General features: G+C 38.4%; 1 protein-coding gene across 2 annotated transcripts in view; it reads left to right on the top strand.

Moving 5' to 3' along the window:
- Nucleotides 1-3,105: 3,105 nt before the first annotated feature.
- MCM9 (minichromosome maintenance 9 homologous recombination repair factor) overlaps nt 3,106-16,168 on the top strand; it is a 64,192-nt gene continuing 51,129 nt past the window's right edge. For both annotated transcript variants that reach the window (XM_045544260.1, XM_045544261.1), the window contains exons 1-5: nt 3,106-3,387; nt 6,187-6,505; nt 9,898-10,214; nt 11,778-11,859; nt 15,617-15,817. In XM_045544260.1, the coding sequence (XP_045400216.1) occupies nt 6,202-6,505; nt 9,898-10,214; nt 11,778-11,859; nt 15,617-15,817 (904 nt within the window). In that variant the 5' untranslated portion in view covers nt 3,106-3,387; nt 6,187-6,201. The remainder of the gene's footprint in view (nt 3,388-6,186; nt 6,506-9,897; nt 10,215-11,777; nt 11,860-15,616; nt 15,818-16,168) is intronic.

Genomic DNA, 16,168 nt, shown 5'->3' with positions numbered 1-16,168 from the left:
TGCAGGCATGTGCCACCATACTCGGCTAATTTCTTAATGTTTTTTGTAGAGACAAAGTCTTGCTATGTTGCTCAGGCTGGTCTCGAACTCTTGGGCTCAAGCAATCCTCTCGCCTTGGCCTCTCAAAGTGCTAGGATCACAGGCATGAGTCACTGCGGCCAACCTATATTTACTTTTAACAATATACTTCTAATTTGCTTTTATTGGCAATCAAAATCTGTTCAAAATAAAGTAGCCCGGAAATAACCCCTCACTTACATGGTCAAATGAATTTTGACAAGGGGGACATTATTCAATTAGGAAAGGACAGTCTTTTCAACAAATAGTGCTGGGAAAACTGCATATCTACATGCAAAAGAATGAAGTTGGATGCTTACCTTATAGTATATACAAAAATTAATTCAAAATGGATCAAAGACCTGAACATAAGAGCTGTAACTGTAAAACTCTTAGAAGTAAACATGGGGTAAAACTCACATGACATTGAATCTGGCAATGATTTATTGGATATGACACCAAAAGCATAGGCAACAAACAAAAAATTGGAGTTTATAAAAATTTAAGACTTGTGTGCATCAAAGGACGCTATCAACAGAGTGAAAAGACAGCCTACAAAATGGGAGAAAATATTTACAAAGCATATATTTGATAGGAGATTAATATCCAGAATATATAAAGATTCCTAAAACTGAGCAACAAGAAGGAAAACAATTTAAAAATGGGTAAAGGACTTGAACAGACATTTCTCCAAAGAAGATATACAAATGGCCAATAAGCTCATGAAAGATGCTCAACATCATTAGTTATTATGGAAATGTAAATCAAAACCACAATCAGACAAGATACCACCTTCCACCTATTAGGATGGCTTTTATAAAAAACAAAACTAAACAAACAAAAAGAAATAACAAGTGTTGCCAAGGATGTGGAGAAATTGGAGCCCTTGTGGGGATGTTAAATGATGAAGTTACTGTGGAAAACAGTTGGGCAGTTCATCAGAGCTTGACATAGAATTACCATATGATCCACCAAGTCTACTTCTAGGTATATACCCAAAAGCAGAATTGAAAACAGAGACTCAAACAGATACCTGTACTCCAGTGGTGCTAGCATCATTATTCACAATAGCCCAAAGGTGGAAACAACACAAGGGTCAGTCAACATGTGAAAAACAGAACGTGGTATAGACATACAATGGAATATTATTCAGCCTTAAAAAGGAATGAAATTCTGATACATGCTACAACATAGATGAACCTAGAAAACATTATGCTGAGTGAAATAAGACAGACAAAAGGACAAATATATGATTCCACTTATTTAAGGTGCCTAGAATAGGCAAATTCATAAAGACAAAGTAGAATGGACATTACCAGGGGTTGGGGAAGGGGTATAGGAGAGTTGTTTGTTTAACGGTACACAGTTTCTGCTTGGAATGATAAAAAAGTGCTGGAGATGTATAGTAATGATGTTTGTACAACACTGTCAATGAACTTAATGCCACGGAATTGTATACTTAAAAATGGTTAAAATGGTAAATTTTATGTAATGTATATTTTACCACAATAAAAACAAAAGGACTAAGTAGTGGAGTACTATTCCAGTGACTCTGCATTGGTATCTGAATAAACACAATATGTAAATAATATTATAAATTAAGGTGAAACTTCAAAGATTCATTCTTTTTGCTTTTTTCTTCATGCCATTTTCTGTATGAATGTTCTGCTATTTGGTACCTCAGCATTTCTTTAAGTCTCGGTATCTGAATAGCAAATACTTGGAGGGTATAGTCAGAGAGATGGAGAACATGACTTGAGATTACCTCAGGTGACAGAATATCATGTACAGACCAATTTACAGGTTCTATCTTTAGTATTGCCAATGCTTTCCCTGTAAGATCAGAAACAAAGAAAGGATGTCTGGTCTCAACACTTTCATTCAACATTTCACTGGAGCTTCTAGCCAGTGCAAAAAGGCAAGAGAAAGAAAAGGCATCCAGAAGGGAACAGAAATAAAACTACCTTTACTCACAGACAACAAATCCTGCTAAATGGAAAAAATCTGGTGAAATCTACAAAAAACCTACTAGAACTTCAAAGTGATTTTTACAAGATTGCAGATACAAGATCAATGTTAAAAAATCTATTGTATTTCTATATACTATAAAAGGACAATTGGAAACTGAAATTTAAAAATGCCATTTACATAACATCAAAAAGTATAATCCCTAGATTTAGGAATAAATCTGATTTAAGGATAGACGTGATAAAAAATCAAAACATTTATTGAGAGAAATAACGCCTAAATAAATACAAAGGCTTGCTTTGTTCAAAGGTCATAACACAATATTATTAACATGTAAATTATTCTCCTATGGATCTATAGTTTCAATGTTAACTCCAATCATAAACCCAGCTTTTTAAATAGAAAGTCACAAGCTGATTTTACTATTGATATGAAAATACAAGGGACCTAAAAGAGCCAAAACAACTTTGAAAAAGAACAAAATTGGAGGCCAAACACTATTGGATTTCAAGAATTATTATAAATCCACGGGAATCAAGACAGTGTGGTATTTTTGTAAAGACAAATAGGTCACTGGAACAGAATAGAAAGTCTAAGAATAGACCCACGACTGATTTTTTTAAGGACAACTGATTTTTGCCATAGATGCAAAGGGTATTCAGCGAGAAAAAGAAAGCTGTTTGAAGGAAGGATCCTAGACATTCACATGCAAAAACAGTGACCTAAGACCCATACTCTGCGCCACATATAAAAATTAGCTCTAATTGGATCAGACCTAAATCTAAGACCTAAAAGTCTAAAACCTTTATCATAAAACATAACGTGAGAATCTTTGTCATTTTTGCGTTAGGCACATTCCTTAGGCCAAAAACAATCCATACAATGGGTCTGAGCCACCCCACCGCCCGCTCCCCCATCCAGCCCAGGGTCCGCCGCGCGATCCCCGCCCCGCCCCTCCGCCCCTCCGCCCCTCCGCCCCTCCGCCCCTCCGCCCCGCCCGGGACCCGCCTCGCTCCTCCCCAACCCGTCCCGCCGCCTCGCAGTCCCCGGCACTTGGCGGGGCGCGCGCCCGCTCGCGTCTCCACCCGGAAGAGCAGCCGAGGCCGGGAAGTTGAAGCGGTGCGCGGCCCGGTGTGCTCCGAGAGCGCCTGCCGGGCTGAGCCCACTGCTGCAGACCGACCCAATTGAGCCTGCGCGTCCCCGCGGCCGGCGGCGCTCCAGCGGCACGCGCACGCCCCGCCCCCACCGGCGTCCTGGCGCGCGGGGCCGCGGTGAGGACCTGCCGCCCCGCCAGACCTCTCCGCGGCCCTCGGCCTTGGGAGCAGCGCGTCCTCGGCGACTTCTGACAGTGCGTGTCAGCCAGTAAGTGACAGCCACCGCCTCGTTTCACGGTTACTTGTTTCTCCTGCACTTCGTCCCAAGTCTCGCCCACGACTGGTTAGTTCAAAAACTATCCAACTCCGGGACCGGTCAGGCGAGGGAGCTGCCGGGAGCAGAGCCCAGGAAGTGCCAGAGACCTGCCGAGGTGTCGTAGGGCAGGGGCTACGTGCAGAGACCCTCTGAATTAGAAAGTTTGGAAAGCGCCCTCCGAAAACGAGTCGAGTCCACGTTTGCCGGGCGCCCATGCAGCAGCCCAGCGGCCAGGGAGCAGGCGCGGAGATGGCGCGCTCCCGCGGGGGCGGGGCCTCGGGGCGCGGCGCTCGGCCCCCCGCGGAGGGGGCGGGGCTCCCGGCGGGCGGGGCGGGGCCGCCGCGGGTCCCAGGGGCCGGCTGCAAGACGCCTTCCCGTCTTCTGTTTGACGCTTCAGTTTGCTCAAGAGGGCAAAGTAACGCAAAATAATTTTTATTTTGACCCCAAATATTCACTAAAAAAAGGGGAGGCGAGCTTGAAAGTTGTGGAATGAGCTTTTTTGAAACAATAAGTGCCTCCAGTCTGTATCTGGATGGGAATGTTTACAGGGTTAGCAGACTGCTTAGAAAACAGTTGATTAGTTAGTTTTGCGCAGATGTTGATAGAGAATGCTATTTTCATAAAAGATGCTGCATAGAAGCCTATAAATTGCTTGTATAATGAGGCAAAATTTAATCCGACTTTAATTGGAACCTTGGATTCTGCGGTTACCCATTTCCTGCCCTTATGTGGAGCTGTTTTCAAATTGCTAAATTTGTGGCTCTAAATTTAATACACATTTATAGAATCTCAAAGATTCTCTTGTAGTCATTCTTTGGAGTCCGGATTATTATTTTTTTTTTTCTGGCAGAGGCCACATTGTGGAAATACTGTATGGTTACTTCCTTTCCAGGTGCTTTTTCTGCTTTAATGTTGGCTGAATTTATATTACCTAACCAAATACAAACTACTTACTGGAGTGATGGCCATAATTTATTTTCACTCATTCTCTTGGATATGCAGTTACTCGTCTCTTAATCTTACACTGGCATCCTATAGTTGTCAGGATTCTTGGCCTAACTGTAGTGTACCCCCCTTACACCTTTCATACCTTCCAGAATAGTAGGTTCTCAGAGAAGGCCAAATATTGCTAATAAATGGCATGTATAACACATTTTTAGGATGCTAAACTGTGAATTTTGTAACTGTCTTCTTTAATATTCATATTTGATGGGTCTAGTACAATAAATAATGGATAAATGAAATAAGGCAAATTAAAGTACATCTCTTCTCCAATGCTCTTTCCAAACCAAATGCAAGTTGCTTATTTGGACAGCTTATTTGTAACTGTCCAGTGCCACCGCTGAGATTGTCATCTCATTTAAATTTAATTCCTCTCTCCTTTGTGCACCTATTCATATTGCATTTTTACTACTGGTTAGAGCACTATTTCATTTGATCTGTCTCAGATCTCTGAGGACATAAGAGCACCTTTTACTAAGCTTTTCATTTGCTAGCATAGTGGTGCCTTGTACATGGTAGATATTGGGAAATGGACATTGAATTGGGTTTATACATACGTAATTTGTTATCTGACTATATGCATGAAAATAGTAGGGGGGTAGGCCCTTTTAATCTGTACACATTTTTTTTAAAAAAAAAGATTGCCAGGGGAATGATATAGAGTAATGGTATATGTTATATTTATTTTCAGCCCTAATTATTTGTCATTCAGAGACTCAATGTTCCTTTCCTTTCCACTGTTTATGTTCTTTACATTCTTCACAACCATTTTTGCTGAAGCCAGTAGTTTTCCCAGGGTAAGAGGAGAAAGTATTTACCTCCAAATATGAATTTCTAAAGCCAGTCTATTAATTAGTCAAGTTAAAACTGGCTATTGATTTGATTAGTATGTGTTCCATTTATTAATATATACCAGAATACAAATGAGTGTATGTAGCTAGAGAGAGAGAGAGAGAGAGAGAGAACAATATGCTCTTTATATGAACAAAACCTAGACCCAGGACCCTCACAAAGAACTCCACTTCAGCTAGGAAACTGATGTTTAAGATTTTATACTTGAGAGCAAATGTGTCTGTATGAAAGGTAGTCAAAGGCAGTGCCTCTTATGTATGCTATGTAAATTATGATACCATCACGCATCAGTTAACAATGGGGACACGTTCTGAGAAATGTGTCATTAGGTGGTTTCATTGTTGTACAAACCTAGATGGTATAGCCTACTATACACCTAGGCTATGTGGTGTAGCCTGTGGCTTCTACACTACAAACCTGTACAGCATGTTAGTATACTGAATACTGTAGGCAACTGTAAAACAGTTGTAGGTATTTGTGTATCTAAATGTATCTAAACATAGAAAAGGTACAGTAAGAATACAGTATCGTAATTTTATCAGACTGCCATTGTATATGCTTTGCTGACTGAAACTTTATTCAGTGCATGCCTGTATACTAATACAGGATTAATGAGGAGGAAGGTTTGAGAAAAGATATGGGAGATGCTTTGAAATGTTTTGGATTTTGATAATCAGTACCAACATAGTTCTTAGGTTTAACTTCACTCATTTTTAAAGTACATGTATTAAGTGACAGTAACAGGTAATTTGGATCTAATTAAGATTTGAATTCAGATATTATTTTGTGATTATAGTGTGATGAAAAGCCAGGATGATTTATAATTAATCTTTTTTGTTAAATTGTATATAGATCTTGAATATCAAAAGCATAATCCGATGCTTTCTTTTTCTCTAGTAACCTAGATTCAAGATGAATAGTGATCAAGTCGCACTGGTTGGTCAAGTGTTTGAGTCGTACGTTTCAGAGTACCATAAGAATGATATTCTTCTAATCTTGAAGGAAAGAGATGAAGATGCTCATTACCCAGTTGTGGTTAATGCCATGACCCTTTTAGAGACCAACATGGAAATTGGGGAATACTTCAACGTGTTCCCCAATGAAGTACTTACTATTTTTGATAGTGCACTGCGAAGGTCAGCCTTGACGATTCTCCAGTCCCTTTCTCAGCCCGAGGGTGTTTCCATGAAGCAGAATCTTCATGCCAGGATATCAGGTAAATCACTTAAGGGTTTTACTGCCATGTTCTTTTCAAGGAAGATTTTGAGAAAATATAACACATGTTGGATTCAGAACATTAAGAAATATTTGATATCTATACTTAAAATTTATATCTGTTGTGTAGTTGATGGTCACTTCTTTGAAAGCAGAATAATGATTGTGTTCTCTGGGATTGGGCATTAGCCATGCCAACTGAGACTAGGGAAAATGTGTAGAGACAGCAATAGACTTGTATGTTTATATATTTCCATGTGTGTGTATAAAATTATGATCCAAAACAGCTTTTTGAACTTTTGTGACTCCTAACAGTAAAAGAATTGTTAATACAAAGGATTAAAAAAGTGGTAGATTCTGCCCAAGGATCTTCAAAACTATTTTAGGAAATTATTTTTATTCAAGATTAGCATTGTGCTTCCACCTACCAGGCACTCAATAAATTTTCATGGAATACATGACAGATTAAGCATCTGAATTTTTAAGAAACTGCAGGGGAGCAGTCAGCAACTTGTGGTGGTAGAGCTGTGTCCTTGAATTCCTGCCTCCAGGACTTCTTGACCCTCACTTTCTGTTTTAAAAGTGAGGGGTTTTTTTTTGTTTTTTTTTGAAAGAGTAGATAGAGTTGAATTAAGAATTCTATAGAACTCTTAAGAATTTTAGGAAAAAATGATGCTGCAGTGTAACAGTTTTTCATTAGTTTATTACATGGAAACCATTTCTTAGAAGACATAGTGTGGGATGGTGAAAAGAAAAGAATTTATAGGATACCTAGTTACAGCTACACCCCTAGGCTGGGAGACTTGGCAAGTTACTTTGTCTTACTGAGCTTCAGTTTGCATCTGAAGCACAACTGGGGTGAGGGCAGTAGAAATGGGAGGAAAAATGATACTTTCGAGCCGAGGAAGAGACAATGAATGTTTCAGAGATCCAGAGATGATATGGTTATATTAATATGTTTTATTAACTCATTCTTTTTTTTTCTAATCTCCTCTGTTTGCATTCAGTAAGTACTCTCTATTGTACATATATAGAATGATATTCAGTGAGAAATGTGGTGATTAACCCAATTTGCTTCTTGAAGTATAAACAGAATCTGCCAACAGTTACTTCCAAGAAAGATGAGGGAGGTAATTGAAAGCAGGTGTTCAAACAAAAACTTGTACACAAGTGTTTGTAGTAGCATTATTTGTAACAACCAAAAAGTGAAGACAACTCAAATGTCAATCAGTGAATAAATAGATAAATAATGTGGTCTGTCCATACAGTGGAATATTATTCAACCATAAAAAGGAATGAAGTACTGTGTCTGTTACAACATGGATGAATTTTGAAAACATTATGCTAAATGAATGAAGCCAAACACAAAAGGCCATGTATTATATGATTCCATTCAGACATCCCTGCATGGTTCAACTTAAAATTTTTTAACTCTATGATTGTGCAAAAGTGATGCACATTTGGTAGAAACCGTTCTTTAAGTACCCATAAACCATTCTGTTTTTCACTTCCAGAACAAGATTAAATAAATTACATGAGGTATTCAACACTGTATTACAAAATAGGCTTTTGTTAGATGATTTTGCTCAACTGTAGGCTATTGTAAATATTCTGAGCATGTTTAATGTAGGCTAGACTAAGCTATGATGCTTTTAGGTTAAGTGTTTTAAATGCATTTTCAACTTAGGACATTTTCTATTTACAAGGGATTTATCACGATGTGATCCCATTGTAAGTCAAGGAGCATCTATATAGGAAATGTCCAGAATAGATAAGTCAGTGAAGACCAGAAATAGTTTGGTGGTTGCCAGCAGCCAGAGGTAGGGAGGAATGGAGAGTGACTGCTACTGGATACATGAAAATGTTCTGGAATTAGATAGTGGTGATGGTTGTACGATATTGTGAATATACTGATTACCACTGAATTATACACTTTATAGGGTAATTTTATGGTATGTGAATATCATAATTTTTTAAAATAGTATTCATGTGAGGAGCAAAAGAAAGGTAACTAAGAGTATGCAAGCAGTGTTAATTTATGTTGCCATAATATACATTCCATTTAAGGCCAGGTAAGCAAGAGAGATAGATCCCCTTTTGGTTGCTTCTTGTTTCTTAACATTCTAGGATATGAACCAAAATCGTGACTCGCTTAGTGGCAAAATGGGATGCAATCTGAATTAGTATGAATAAAGAATATGCCCATTAGAATATGGGCAAATCAGCCTTGAAAGAGTAGAAAAAGGGGTCATAAGGCAAATGTTAGCAGTGCCCACCTTGTTTATCTATACAATATACACTGTATGGAGAGAGTGTCTCAGCCAATGGAGAAAATTTAAGTCTTTCTGCAGACTTGTAACCTATAACACCAGGTTAACGTAGCCTGGCACCTTAAACATTGAGTTACTCTAACTAACTTGCTTTTCTTCCCCCCATGCTTCCTAAACTGCCTTCTGATTGTTTTTATTATTTGGCTTTCAGAATAGATGTATCAACAGAGAGAAAACTTTTGACCATAGAAACTTAAGGTATAATACCTATTATGGTTATTTCTCATGTGCTGGAAAATCTGATAAATTGGCCTTCAGTGTGCATTCTTACCTGGTTTTTGAGCTGCTAAATCCTGAGGAGGAGACAGTAGGTCATGGGACATTAACCAGCACAGCAAATGCTACCCCAATAAACGTGTAGGGAGGTAGCCTTTGACCATCACAGCTGGCACCTTTGTACTCCAGTGGTGCATTGTAGCCAAACTGAGAAAGAGGTCATTTCGCATAAGAATTTTCTTTAGTGTTTTGCATCTTTTCTGTTACCTGTTTTTTAATGTTGAAAAACACAAAGTTTTTAAAGGATAAAGTTGTGCTGTGGGTAAACCTCTAGATAAGTCAAGGCTTAAAAACACTGTCAGGTTTATGTATTAATAAATCCTGAATCTAACTACAAAAAAACCCAATAAATTTCTAGCACCGTGAAACTCTTTGGGTATCATGCCACCATCTCTTTATCAATTTGCTTTGTGGTGTACTCAAATAGTCATCAATTGATTTTCTGTGTGGCAAGCAGCAGTATATTCTTTGTTAAATGTGGTTATAATTATATCCAGTATTCAGATCCTACTGAGATAGCCCTCTTGTGAGAATCAATCCTTTTTTTAATCCTGGTTATTATAGCATCTAGCTATGTGCATTTAGAAAGAATCCATTGGTAATTGTTATTTGAAATAATTCTTTTCTATTTTCTTGAGTTGATCTGATTTTTTCTTCAGTAAAACACAAAGATTTCCTTTTTTCTGAGATTATAATTTTTCTCCCAGGAAATATGAGAATATATTCTGTGGAGTCAAATTCCAAGGTATAAGTTGATGCTGTTTTTGTTTGTTTGTTTCTTCATTAGGTTTGCCTGTCTGTCCTGAGCTCGTGAGGGAGCACATACCTAGAACCAAGGATGTGGGACACTTTTTATCTGTCACTGGGACAGTGATTCGAACAAGTCTGGTGAAGGTCCTGGAGTTTGAGCGGGATTACATGTGTAACAAATGCAAGCATGTATTTGTGGTCAAGGCTGACTTTGAGCAGTATTATACCTTCTGCCGACCATCCTCGTGCCCCAGCTTGGAGAGCTGTGATTCCTCTAAATTCACTTGCCTTTCAGGCTTGTCTTCATCTCCAACGAGGTGTAGGGATTACCAGGAAATCAAAATTCAGGAACAGGTAAATGATCACATAAATGAAATAACAAATTTAAAGAAGTATTTTTCAGCTGTGGGCAAATTTGCTAGGATTAGGGAACATAAAATGGAGACAAATGGACTTGTATTGTCATTACTTTGTAGAATATCAAGCTTAAAACTGTTCCACATATACCAGAATATAGTCTTTAGAAACTATGCACTAGTCATCTATTGATTGATTGATTGGGACAGAGTCTTTCTCTGTCATCCCAGGTAGAGTACAGTGGTGTCATCATAGCTCGCTGCAACCTCAGGGCTCAAGTGATCCTCCTGCCTCAGCCTCCCCAGTAGCTGGGTCTATAGGTACATGCCACCACGCCCAGCTAATATTTGTAATTGTAGTAGAGACAGGGTCTTGCTCTTGCTCAGGCTGGTCTCAAACTCCTGAGCTCAAGCAATCCTCTCTGCTCAGCCCCCAGAGTGCTAGGGTTACAGGCGTGAGCCATGGCACCCAGCCTAGTTACCTTTTTAGATAGAGCATTGGCAAGAAGGTTGTGGAATGACTTAGTAATTATGCTAAGATTAAATGAATATTTAAGAATTCCAACCTAGCTGTTCTTAACTGAGGGAATAGGAGAAAATTAATGTTCTTAACTAAGGGATAGGAGGTTAATTAATGTTTAAGTGGTGGTTAAACATTGGAGTGAACAGGATTTGGGGTTTTGGCCCAATTTTATTTGCTGTGCCAAATGAGGTATACATAAACACTCTTTAACGTATGAGAGTGAGCCTAGTTTTCATTTACTTGCAGCTTAAATGCAAAAGTCTTTTCTCTCATCTTAAAATGAGCAGGAGATAGGCATTCCAAGGCTAGCTCAGCGTCAAGGACTCAGACTCTTGTGTTGCTATTCCACCAATTCTTAATACATGGCTTGTCCTCTTATGGTTGTTCAGGATGGTGGCTGTAACTTCATCTCATGTATAGTATAGTTAGAGGACAGAAAAAAAGGAGGGATGGGCAAAAATGCCTACCACCTAACCAAGTCACCACTTAAACAGTCTCCCTGGAAGTCTCCTATAACATGTTTGCTTATATCTCATTTGATTATTTGGCCAGAACTTTGTCATATAACCACACCTACATTCAAGGGAGCCAGGAAATACAGTCTTTTCATTAGGCACATGTCCACATGAAATAAAACCAGGGTTCTGTTACTGAGAAATATCATGGGGACTGGGTGATTTGTCCCATGTCTTTTGGTTAGAGATCAGGAAAGAAATGTCCCTCTTTTCTAGATAAGTAACTTTGTTATTATGTTTAGTATTTGAAGCATATGTTTACTTTTACCATCCACAGGGTAGATAGATTATATATGGAGATATTTTCCATATTGGTGCTTTTATTTTACTCTAGTTTTAGTGAATTCTTACACTGATAGTAGTCACAGTTTTCAAGAAAAGATCCTTAAATCCCCATCATAATTAAATTGTATGATATAATAATACCAGAGAAATAGAAACAATAATTTCAAGTACTGCTAGGCTTCTGGATACTTAGTATGGATTTAAGCATACTCAGAATCTGTTTTCTTTTCCTCGCTAGGTTCAAAGGCTATCTGTTGGAAGTATTCCACGATCTATGAAGGTTGTCCTGGAAGATGACTTAGTAGACAGTTGCAAATCTGGTAAGAATGAATTTTGGTTAGTTTGTGTATAAGATCCTAAAGTATTGATTAGGAAAAGCCACTTTTTATTTTCCCAAGATCACTGGTAAGGAAGTATGTAGGCTTAATTGCTCGCCTTGAGAATAGAGACTGGCATAGAGACGGGAGATGATAGCAGGAAAGAGAGCTGGGCTGGAGCTACACAACAAAGAGCTAGTCCAGCTGATTGTTTTATAGATGAAGAATCTGACTTCCCCAAGGTCACTTAAAGAGTTAAGTGGCAGAACTGAAACATGAATCCAGATCCACTGACTTCTAATCTGGAGCTCTCTTGAGTACGCCATAGCTTAACTGCAGCAATTTAAAAAAATTTAGTGGATTTAATAGGCAGTCATATAAATTGAATCAGAGGATGTGACTCTTTCAAAAGCTACTACAGGTCTTATTGGTGTCTAGAGGAAAGGATGTGATCATTTCTCTCTGCTCTGTGCTGGTGACACCATGATAGGAGTCACATTGATTTTGCTCTGCTGTCCTCTGAGGGTCCTCCATGTTTTCAATGGCCCATCACTGGAATTGGGAGGGAGCTTGAAACCAAACTCAATGAAGAACTGTAGGTGTTTATCATGGAGAACCCTCAGGAAGGACATGACAGCCAACTTTCAGTAGTTGGAAGACTGTCATATAGAAACGGAATTATAATTACAGAAGATACTATTGGCTTTCAGTGGGATAAGCTACAGAGAGGTAGATTTTGACTCAATACCTCATAATCAAGTGTCCAGCATGGGCCTTAGGTGATGATGAGTACTTTTTCTCATAAACAGTCAAGCAGAGAGGATATACAGCTCCTCATTAGGGATTTAGGCCTTACAATGGGAGTTGATCTGGAGGATCTGCAGTGTTCCAGTCAAATTAAAGACTTTCTGAGCCTCAGAGCTGTTCTGAAAATCTGAGGGCTCCAGAAACCCGGTTGTTGTGGTGTGATTCTGAGATAATATGTGTTGATCTTTGGGCCCACCAGACTAGTCCTAAGCTCTCCTTTGCCCCTCTCAATTCATCTCATTCCCTCTTCCTCTCCTCCCTGGGGAGACTGGTAAGAAATCGAACTTAAAAGCATTAGTCATTTTGGGCTGCTATAACAAATTACTATAGACTAGGTGGCTTAAACACCAAACACTTATTTCTCACTTTCGGAGGCTGGAGGTCAGAGATCAGGGTGCCAGCGTGTTTGGGTTCTGGTGAGGGCCCTCTTGTAGGTTGCACACAGCTGACTTCTTGTATTAACATATAGTTGTCTAAATAGTACATGAAGGAGAGAACAGGTTTGATTAACGGATTGCCTGCTAAATGACACAAAGATATGTCAAAATACCTTGTTCATACAGAATTCTAGATTTTAACCTAAATCTGTAATATCTGGATCAGCAAAGTAGTGTTTGTCTGAGCTCAGCCTGAACATGAGAATATCCTTTGATAGAGAATAAGGTGTTTTCATGCAGTTCATCTAAACTGAAATCATTCTGCATGAAAAATAAATCTTATTTTTCTTTCAATGACATTAATAGTAAAGGATGGATGAAAACAGTCTGTGAACAGCTATTTTTTCATTTATACATAGCTACAAATCTCTGTGGGAAACAGAAGACATAAATGGTATAATCCTTCACCTTCAGGAACTTAGAGCCTAGTTAGGAACCCCAATTCAATATGTGCAGAGTAATAAAGTTGGAGGTTGTGTGCTGGTATATGTTAGTACAGCAGGAAGTGAGAGATGGGTCTGACTGGGGACGGCTATGGTAGTAAATGTGCTGCAGAAGATACAGGGCACAAAGAGATTGGATTGTATAAAAAAGAGAATTTTAGCTTCTTGAAAATAACATTGTTTATAATATTTACTGTTGAAAAATTACAAAAGTTTAAAGTGAGTATCTATTGCCTTGGACTATCATATGTACCACAGAATTGTTCTGATGATCATAATGAATATTGAAGGGTTTTTAAAGGTATCAGTTACTCTACAAACATAAGGTAGGTTTAGTATAATAACAATTAATATTTATTGAGCACTTACTATGTTATAGATATTCTCCCTGTTGCACTATGATATAAATATAATTCCCATTTTGTAGGTCAGGAAACAGGCTCAGGAAAGTTAGGTAATTTGCCCAAGGTCACATAGCCAGTGAGCAATGGAGGTGGGATTTATATCCAAATCTGATGAGAGTGAGTGCTCTTGGCCACACTTCAGTATTCTACATTTTCTACATAATCACCACTTATTGACATTAGATTATTGCTTATGAGTGATATATCTAAAACTTAAGTTCCTCCTCTAACTAGTTTAGAAACAACATAAATATCCATTAAAATGACCATAATAGAGGACTGTTGCACATGCTCATGTAAAGTTGCTCCAATCTTTTTTATCTAAAAATTTGGGGGCCGACAATATAGTAAATGATCATTATTCCCAATTGGGTTTGAAAATCATCCAAGGAGTGGCTTAGGAAAGATCTTGGAATATGTATAATGCCCTGATTTAGTATGTTTGTTACCATTTAGTGTGAAGTTGCCTTTAGCTGGAAATGTGCCTCTATTCTGTGAATTGGCACCACCAGTTACATGCATTCTGCATTTACAGAACACTTTTCTTCAGGAAATCAAAAGCTCTGCAGATTACACATTACACATTGAAATTTAGAAAGTGAAAGGCATTTTTCATCAGCAAATAATATATACTTAGCACAAAGGCTTGGAAATGAAGAATTGCCTGTTAATTCTGAGACATTGTTATTCAAAATATAAATACCAGGATTGGGTTTGGGGCATGTCCAACATCCTGTGTTCAAAAAGATTGAAATTTTGAGGGACTAGGATTATGATTTATCTTTGATTTTTTGTTTGTGGCTCCCTTTTCTCTAGTACCAAAATATCAAGTGCAAAACATTCATATGTACTTGTTAACTGATGCATTGCATTGTATTAATATATAACATGATAAGCACAGATGGCAATGTTTGACAAATGTGCCTGTAAACTACCCAAGACCTGGTAGGAAAATCTGTAAAAGTTTAATATTCTGCCTACCAAGAATGAGAGGGTTTCCTCAGGTAGGAAGGAACCACCAGGAAGGAATAAGCAGGGTTGTATCTTATGCCTTCATAGTTTATGGGAAGGAGCTTCGAAGTAGAACTGGTATTCATTAATTTCTTAGTTCATTGTTTCTTTGGTTCATTGAAAAAAAAAATGGGGTAGTAAGCAAAATGTTAACAAATGTGAGTAAAAAATGAACATGTAAGAAACTGAAACTAGGTGTCAGTCATCACAAGGTTGTCTCTTGCTGACACCAAACTGATTATAGTTTGACCTGGCTGTAATTCCAATCTCTCTTCTGTAAATGAGAACTAAATGGTTAGAGACTCTAAGAGAATGAACATTTCACTTAGTGTAACTGTGATGAATAAATTATATCCTGTAAACTATCAATATTTTCCTAGCGAAGGATAATTGGTGTGATTATCACGTAGTAGATTATGAAAAATAAAATTGCTGACTTCAGCTTTTCACTGTGCAGATACTATACAAGTGTCTGTGGGGAAAAACCCAGTTGGGAATCTGGGGTGTTCTTCTGCATCCAAATTGTTTTTTGGATGAGTGTACACATTCTAAACCCTGGTAGGGGAGTGATTTATTTCTAATTTCTGGTCCTTTGTCATATGAGCCTGTGCCCACATGTAGGATGCTGCTGCTCAACTCTCTTGGTGCTTTTTCCCAGGTGATGACCTCACTATTTATGGGGTTGTAATGCAGCGGTGGAAGCCCTTTCAGCAAGATGTGCGCTGTGAAGTGGAGATAGTCCTGAAAGCCAATTATATACAAGTAAATAATGAGCAGTCCTCGGGGATCCCCATGGATGAGGAGGTCCGAAAGGAATTTGAAGATTTTTGGGAATGCTATAAGAGTGATCCCTTTTCAGGTTTGTGATTAAGAGGATAAAGCTGATTATTATTAATGGCATTGCATTCAGTAGTTAAATATGATGTCTGTGATTTGGGGACAGCCTTACAAGCTGCATAACTCAGTGGCCGAGTTTAAAGCGGGTAGCATTAGTCAGTACCTCTAGCTGCCGTCTCCCTCTGAAGCCATTTTATGGCATAGTCTTTTCTATTTAGAAATCTGTTTAGGGGTCTTCCTGGAAATTTTCCATTTCTAACTATTATTTTTAAACACCTTGTATACTATGAAAACAGTGTGAGTTTCCTACCTTCTTTATCAATTAAAAAGACAGTTCTTTGAAAAGGCAAAACTTATCCTATTAGGAAACCTC

The sequence above is a fragment of the Lemur catta genome, chromosome 2, assembly GCF_020740605.2.
Source record: "Lemur catta isolate mLemCat1 chromosome 2, mLemCat1.pri, whole genome shotgun sequence".
Taxonomy (NCBI): Eukaryota; Metazoa; Chordata; class Mammalia; order Primates; family Lemuridae; genus Lemur; species Lemur catta.
The sequence above is the reverse complement of the archived record's forward strand: the minus strand, read 5'-3'. Positions and strand labels throughout refer to the sequence as shown.